The sequence below is a fragment of the Stegastes partitus genome, unplaced genomic scaffold (genome assembly GCF_000690725.1).
Source record: "Stegastes partitus isolate 25-593 unplaced genomic scaffold, Stegastes_partitus-1.0.2 Scaffold8, whole genome shotgun sequence".
Taxonomy (NCBI): Eukaryota; Metazoa; Chordata; class Actinopteri; family Pomacentridae; genus Stegastes; species Stegastes partitus.
This window is the reverse complement of record NW_007577739.1, coordinates 366,862-375,229: the sequence shown is the minus strand read 5'-3', so window position 1 is coordinate 375,229 and position 8,368 is coordinate 366,862. Positions and strand designations below refer to the sequence as shown.

Here is an 8,368-nt window from a genome sequence, read left to right as displayed (position 1 = left end):
CAATGGACGTATGTATTCTGTCCTACTGGGAGTCACATGCTCTAGATCACCAGGCCGCGGACTGGTACCGGGCCGCACAGAAAGAAAACAAAACATTTTATTGGTTTATTTTTATTTTCAGTGGAGTCTGCAGGGTGTTTTATTTTGAAAAATGACCAGCTTGTCTTCCTGTCGCATCCGTCTGCGCTGGTTTCTCGCACTCGACTCTTATTAGCTTTCATGCTCGGCTGTTAAAGAAGCCGTCAGTCTAACCGCCGCTGAAATAAATAAATAAAAACAAACATCTCAGGAGGAAAGTGGAAAATGGGAGAGACTCGATACTGAGACGGAAGAAAAAGAAAACACATATTTAGCAACTAGTTTTATTTGTTTATGAAACTTTTTAATAGAAAAAAATATTATTTTTTGTTCCATGTGCGTGATGACCGCTCCGTAGAAAATGTTCTTGCTCAAAATCAGTCCGTGGTGCCAAAAAGGTTGGAGACCGCTGCTCTAGGTAATGTGGCGACCCTTCTGATAGATTTGATCCTGCATGCTGTACTTATATATCTGAAAGGCCCAGAGCTCCAAGACCCAGACGTAACCTTTTGACCCGGGGATATCCGATACCACATATTTCCCTCCTTCAAGACTACGCAGAGTCTCGAAAAATAAAAAGTATTTACAAGTATGATAAAACAATAGTTCCTGGGTGCTGCTATAGCTCACCTGGTTGAGCTGGCGTCCCATGTGCAGGGCTACAGTCCCAATGTGGAGGTCATGAGTTCGATTCCCGCTCATGACCCTTTCCCACATGTCCTCCCCACAAACTTCTTCCCTGCTTCCCTGTCTCTCTCTGACTAAAACTATCCAACAAAGGCCAAAAAAATAACTTAAAAAAAAAAAAAAAAACAACAGTTCCTCCCATATGTGCTTCATACAGCATCATCTTAACAGTACAACACATTTATGGAGTGCAAGAGCGAATTTTGGGGATTATTTGTGGGTCACAGATGAATCAGTAAAGATCTTGATAGATTTTAAAAGCCTTGGCTGATCTCACACACAGACTAATTAATTATTGCAATGTTACTCCTCCCCTGCTCTCTCCCATAATGCCCTTCATCTTTATCTCTATAAAGGGATAAAAGTAAAAAAAAAAAAAACAAGCCTGAACTTCTTCAGATTTCAGGAGGAGTTTGCGGCGACCAAGCGTCCCGCTCAGGCTCTGATTAACCTCGTCAGGCCGCGCGTTATCTTCATACGCCGCTAAGTACCACATGTGGGTGCCCATGTGGAGGCCGGCCCCTCGGTCAGCTCCGCCGCCTCTCCTCTCCCCTCTGTCTTCATGTGTCTCCTTGCCCGAGCAAGACGGCTGCGTGACAGATCACCTGCGTCGGAGGCCCGCCGTGTTCCTGCCCGGCGGTCCGGCCCCCTCTCATTAATGCCCAGGCTGGTGCGAGGGCCGTATGGCAGCACAAGACAAATAACGCTACCACTCAGCCATCACTTCTGCTGACAGAAATGCAGCCCACCGCACTATTTCGCCCTCTCCGGCTCCACTCCACACCCTGCTCTTGTCCTTCAAAAACCCCCACATCTCCTCCGTCTCCACCTGCACCTGCCTTGCGCTGCTCCGCCAAACTTTCACGTTGGGGTTTTTATTTTATTTTATTTATTTTATTTTTTCCTTCCCCACTGTTGCTGGAGGCTGAGCTTAACACCGAGACCCACACAAGTTGATGTGCTGTAACCGCGAACCTGCTGCCTTTTGTAAAGCGCTCTAATTGTTTTCTGTTTGGTTTCCTCTCTGCGGAGACAGATTTGTTTTTACCAGCTTAGTCTGTCAGGTGCTTCCCGACTCGCTTGTGTGCAAACCTTCTCACCGGGAGGCCTGATTTGAATGTCCTATTTTTTCCATTTGTGAAAATAGCGAAGTGTGTGTGTGTGTGTGTGTGTGTGTGTGTGTGTGTGTGCATGTACATGAGAGAGAAGGAGAAGGAGAGTGAGCAGGGGAGAGAGAGAAACACAAAGGCTAATCATTAAAGAGCTATTCAGCCCTGTTCATTTAAGTGTGGGAATCAGCAGGCCCATTACTGTCAATGTGTAATTAGCTGATTAATAAACAGGGGGAAGGGGAGTGCTCCAGGAAGGCCTGTAATGATTGTTTTTAGAGAGCATCACATGAGAGCTTATTAAGATGGTAAGATGGTTCCATTCAACTTCCCATTATCGCCCACAATAAATGTATGTACTGTAATTCTGCCATTGACAGAAAACCTTTGCATTGTAATGTCTTTATTGACCTTGATGTGAAACCAGTTGAGTGCAGGTGCTGCAATTATTCTCTTTTAAATTATTTTATCGGCACATTAATTTATGTAACGATGCTGTTTCTTTGTGTGCGTTAGGTGCTGTTTTATAACGATTGTTGTGTGTGAAAGGTGTTATTTACCGATGAAATACCACTGAGATGGAACAGAAGCAGCTTTTCTGCTTGGTCCCTCTGCATTGCAAAGAGAAGTGTGCTTCTTCTTCCACCTGATTTATGCAACTACTTTTTAAATTCAGATTTTCCCTAAACAAGAATCTTATAAAGCACAAACCATCGTTGGACAAATGGCACCAGAAAATCAGTGTCTTCAATTATCCAATGTTTCACTTAAAAGCAAAGATGAGAGAAAAGTTTTTTTTAAAAAAAGGATTAAACTGGAGTAAAGGCCTTAACTTCACATGAGGAAGCTATAATTTTTATTTGTGTCGCTACAACACTAATTGCTGGTTATGTATAAGTAGTGATGCACGATATTAAAATTTCTGGCCGATACCGATATTAAGATTTGGGGATATCAGTTTGGGGATATCGCCGATAACCGATATTACCGATATTACCGATATTACCGATATTACCGATGTCGATATTCAATTTTTGTTCACACTGAGAAATTAGTATAAGTAAGCACTGTGAGAAACTATTCATAAGAAGCCCAAATTAGACCACATAGGCTTCTTTATTACAAATGCAAAACATATTTTATGATATTTAAGTAAAAACATCTGTGAAATAGCAGCAATATCAAACATAGAGACGAAGGCGCTGATGTTAGACAATCATCGGCTAAATTTGTTCATCAGACCGATACCGATATATGGGAACAAACACTAATATCGGTCGATACCGATGTGGTCCCCGATATATCGTGCATCCTTATGTATAAGCATATGTATTTACAATCTGATTATATGTGTAATAATAATATATAAATTCCAGGAAACATTTTACTGCAGAATGAATACTTTAAATAAATTTGGTTAATCTGAGTTACTGAATAAGGACTTTAACTGCTAACTGAGGGTTTCCACATTTATTATTCTCTAAGAAAATTAAAAAAAAACTTGAATACTGGTTCAGCGATTAGCAGGAATAACCTCACTTTCCTTAAGCGCACTCATGCTTTGTGTTGTAGTATTTAAAATGTTTTTTTTTATTGTGATCACAACGTATGAATAAACCTCAGTGACGGTTAGTCATCGTTCCCTCAAGAAACATTAATCAATCATCTCACCCTGATTATGACCTTGACTCAGGATTTGAGTCAGTATCTGGTGTGCCTCGTGAATGTCAACACAGAAACTAAATGTTCCCTGTCGTTTCTTCCGTCAAATATGAAAAAAAAAAAAACCAAAACCTCCTGAATTTCGATCAAGTCCTTTGACTATGTTTAACCCGAGTGTTTGGGTTGAGCCTCAGCAACGGTTAGTCATCATTCCCTCAAGAAATATTAATCAATTATCTTGCCCGCCGGATCAGTTTGGGGAAGAAGTCATCTGGAAAGAGGCACGAGCAGATATAAGGGGAACGAGCAAAAGCACATGCCAGTGAATGCTGTAATGCCTAATCCTTTGAGACAGCCCAGAGCCACAATGTCACTTCTAGTTCCCTTGTCCTCTGCTGTGGGACTTGCCTGGCAAATGTCTTGTGTGACCGCCGCTAACTTTTTTTTGGAGGGGGTGGTGGGGGGTAGGTGGAGATCAGGAGAGATTTATTTATCAAAGCAGAGCAGGAAAAGCAGGAAAGCATGTTAGGGAGCGCAATTGTTTTAGAGTTCCTCTGTCTTGTGCGAAAATTGGCCCCGCTTCTCTTTCAGATATTTCTCTTCACTTGCAGAGACAAAAAGCTTTAAAGGTGAGCGAGATCAAGACAAAAGAGGATCTTTAGAAAAAAGGTACGCAGCCAGTGAGATGTGAAGTGTGATGAACGGAGTTAAAAACATACAGCTTCTAACGCAGCATAACCGGAGGGGGGAAAGTTAAGCCACAAGAGCAGCACAGATTGGCCTTTTAATAACCATGTCCACAAGTCATATGGGGCCAAATTGGATTTGGCTCACATGACCAAAACCTCATTAATATTTAACCTATTAGAGGAGGATTGCTTCAAAGTTTTATTTCAATATACCTAAAGCATGGAGTGATCCATGAGTCGTGGGGCCTAAATTTAATTTTTTTATTCGAGAGGCTTGAAACAGTGAAGGGAAATCTGATTTACGTGTTGTTTGTTCTCAGTGTTGTGCCCAGAATATGATATGCGTTCTCTTCTTCTCTGCAGCTAGCAACCCCTTTCATATGGATCACCAGAGAGAAGACGCCGGTAACACCTCCGCCATGGAAGCCGTGGGACCCGGTCTGCAGGCGTCTGCTTCTGAGAGTTTGTCTTCACTCCATAAAGACACCTGAAGCAGGGACGGACGGCTTTAGCACACCTACATCTGGCAGAACGTGACAAAGAAGAATGAAAAGGCTCCACTTGCTGCACAAACTTTATGACAAAGAGAAAAGAAAAAAAAAAGAAAAGAAAAGAAATACAAAGCACATCATTACTCTTCAAATCAGCATGTTACTGCTAGATCCTTCCAGGTAGTATATTAAGCATGACAAATGTTAATGCAATCAAGCCTTGTTAAGCCCTCCGCCATCTCCTCGAGGAAGAAGGCAGCTTCAAGAGGTTTCCTCGTTTGACTCTAGACTCGGCGGCTCCTCCTGTTTCCGCGCAGAGCCTCCAGGCCACCTGCTACCACACAATACGACAATTACGTCCACTCTAGTCGCGCAGCGTTTGTCAGCAGGAACACTGGGAGGATGGTCAGGCGAGGCTGGCTGGTCAGAGGGGAGGCTGCTCTACTTTTAAGGCAGCCAACGGCGGCTGTGCAGCAGCACGTAGCCGGTTTCCAGACAGGAGAGCATCACAATGTTTAGCTACCACATGCTGCTACAGGGTTCAGAGAGGCGACCACCGGTAGAGAGCCACACAAAGTACAGGCCTCCTATTAGCATGGATTTGAAAAGCTACAGTTGGTACAAAGGTGCTCATTAGCACAACACAGAGGGAGTGTAGTCGCGGTCCTCGGAGGGCCGCCTCTGTTCTCTCCAGGTTACCTTCTATATTCAAATTTCCCCCAAACGCATTTAAAGTTCAAGGCCAGCTGCAAATCTGTTTGAACAGCCTGTTTTTCAGCAGCGCTGGACGAGTTTGCTTTTGGAGCTGTGCAGAAAGTGGACGGGAGCCAGCGGGGAGGAGTTGGAGGAGCTCTAGGAGACAGGACGCGGGAGTCATACGCAGTATTTTCACCTACCCTTGGGGTATACATTTCCCCGGCTCCCTCAGCATCAGATGCATTAAAAGATCGAAGGCGGCGTACAGTGAGATCAAACACAACAGTTCAGGCCAAGCTGGTAAACAAGCGGTTTTCATAAAAATGTATTTAGTGATGTACATCCGGACTGATGTGACCCTTAACTGTCTGTAAAAGCAAATACTAGTGCATACAACCTCACTCACTCTGCTCAAGAGTGTCTCCAAAAGGTATTTACAAGGAAAAAGTTTCCCATTTCTGAAAAATCTGATGCATCCAAACTCCTCCGAGCATCAAAAAGTAACAGGTTTGCACTTTCCACAGTGATTACAGGAGATCTTCTCAGTGGAATGAACTGCATAATCATCAGCTACATAACGCATGTCTTTTCAGACACTTTAAAGCCTTATTTAAGAGAAGAATCGCATTTAATAGAATGAGATTTGCCAATTAACGTGAGTTATATGTCTGCAATAATCCGTCTGAGAAGGCTTTATGTGATCATGTTGGAGAGGGATGACATTTATAAATGCTGTGTGTGCACACTAGTCTAAATGGATGCCTCACACAAGACATCCTGCCACAGAAATCAGTCAAAGTGTTGAGGCAGACCCCACCTCCCCCACCCCGACGGCGCCTTCTCCCCCCTGCAGGTAGACCAGGAAGTACCGTAGGCTCTTCCCACGCCAGGATTATACACCTGATTAACAGGAATAACACGGGTAGGAGTTCATAATTAGAAAAAAACACTTGTGATAAATACAGCGATGGGTTCTTCCAGACTTATGCCCCTGAACTTGTTGACAAATATCGACCGTGTAGTGTTTTAAAGAGCGCTTCAGTGCTGTTGGCTTATCCGACGGCGTGTGTTTTGGTGCCAGGGCATTGACAGGGGAGGAAGATGCATCAGTTCAGATGCAGTTCCATTAGCGGCAGCAGAGGAATACCTCACCTGCCACGGCGGTAATTAGCAGTCACCATAATGACATCTCAGCCAGACCTTACGCCCCAAAATGAATTTCCAATGGCGAGGAAATGGGAGAATGGCATCCGTGCAGCCAGTCAATTGTCCTGTTACAGTTAAGGAATCCAGCAGGCTGGTACCACTCATATTTCATCCCAGGTAAAGATTACCTGTCAGACCCATGGGAGATGTATTGATCTGTTTTCCTTTTTCCGCCAGCAATCACCTGACAAAGGCACCTAGGAGGCGAGTGAATGAGTGATGCCTGGTCTGTCTGCTCCACTGTGGTGGCTTCTAGTGTCCACTGATGGGTGGAGAGGTGATGAGGAAGAGGAGAGATAATGCAGTCATAAACTCTGTTTGAACCTCCTCTGTATGCATGCAGGGCAGCCCCTCTGAGCCCCGGGTCACAGGTCAGTGGGGAATTTGCTTTTTTCCCCCCTTTTTTTTCCTCCTCCTCCTCCTTTCTTGTCTTGGGCATTTGTTCTGGCTGTGTAGTGTGTACTGATGATAGAAACACATGCAAAAGAGCCTCTCTGGTTCCTGCTGACAAATGCATGTTGCGAGTCACCGTAGTTCAAGTCACTTTGGGTTTCAAAGTGATCCGGCTGGATCTGGGCATCCTTTCAACTATGAAATCCAACCTCGTGGGGTCTCATGTTTTCCTGCGACTGTCTGTCACCGTGGCAATGATCAATATATTTTACATTATCATATGTTTTCTTGGCAGCTAAAAGTATTTATATATTTGCCTTGTTCGGTGGAATGTCAGAGTTGATATTATCCATGAAGCCATGCATTTAAAGTGATTGCACTGTATAAAATGTGTATTTATGACGTGATAATTATAGGCCCATTAATTGAGGATTTAGGTCCGAGGACATCTCGTGAATTCAATTTCATGATAGATAGCACCGTAGATATGTCTCTCTAATTTTTTACTATCATATTTTTTAATTTCATTTACAGGGATTTAAATATATCTTGCTGATATCAGGGCTCCAAGGCAGCTACCCACATTTGATACGTCGTACAAATAGCATCTTATCTCATAAGCTGTTATCTTTATGTTTAATAGCAGTGGAGGCATGCCTAATTGCTTTGCAAATGATCTAAAGAGGATTACTCCTCCCTTAGAAAGCCTTCACCGTGTCACTAGATGTTAGAGAGACATTACAATGGTAAAAATTCAATCAAACCTGCAGTGCAGCGTTGATGCAGTTAGCTCTGTTTTCCGGGATCATCTCCTCGTGTTGTGTCAAAATCATTTCCAGGAGCAGGTGGATGCTCGACTGGCGAATCAAACTCTGTTGATCGAAGACGATTACGGATAAGAAGCAGTTTTATGAAGTTGTAGTTCCAGTCAAGCCATTTGTGTATTTTCAAAGTGATAAAAGTGGGAGTTTTAAGGTCGTCTTGCCTTCATGTCATACATGACGTCGTATTTATTCCTACATATCATGTGTATATATAGAAAAACCTGCAGTATGTATTCATTTCGAATACTGAATAATTTGTGTGCAATAAATGAGTTTCGGTGATCATGATTTTGTGGAAGGTTTACGAGAATATATATATGTATACAGACTTATATACAGCGCCCTCCATAATTATTGGTTAAGATGTGTTCTGTAGCTTCTTCTAAATTCAGTTTTTTTCTAAATAATTTAGGACCACAATGAAAAAAAAGAAGAAAATTCAACCTTTAATTCAAGTGCGAAAAAAAAAATCCCACATTAAAAAATAATTCTTTTACATCAGATCATGTGCGCCACAATTATCAGCACCCTTG

The 8,368-nt window shown here is 42.9% G+C and overlaps 1 protein-coding gene across 4 annotated transcripts in view; it reads left to right on the top strand.

The window, feature by feature from the left end:
* Positions 1–8,123, top strand: part of LOC103357990 (G patch domain-containing protein 2-like) — a 29,131-nt gene extending 21,008 nt beyond the window's left edge. For 2 of the 4 annotated variants that reach the window (XM_008282796.1, XM_008282787.1), the window contains exons 9-10: positions 4,148–4,205; positions 4,589–4,673. In XM_008282796.1, coding sequence (XP_008281018.1) covers positions 4,148–4,198 — 51 coding nt within the window. In that variant the 3' untranslated portion in view covers positions 4,199–4,205; positions 4,589–4,673. Of the gene's footprint in view, positions 1–4,147; positions 4,206–4,588 lie in introns of all 4 variants that reach the window. The other 2 variants (XM_008282778.1, XM_008282769.1) reach the window with 1 other exon arrangement.
* Positions 8,124–8,368: the final 245 nt, after the last annotated feature.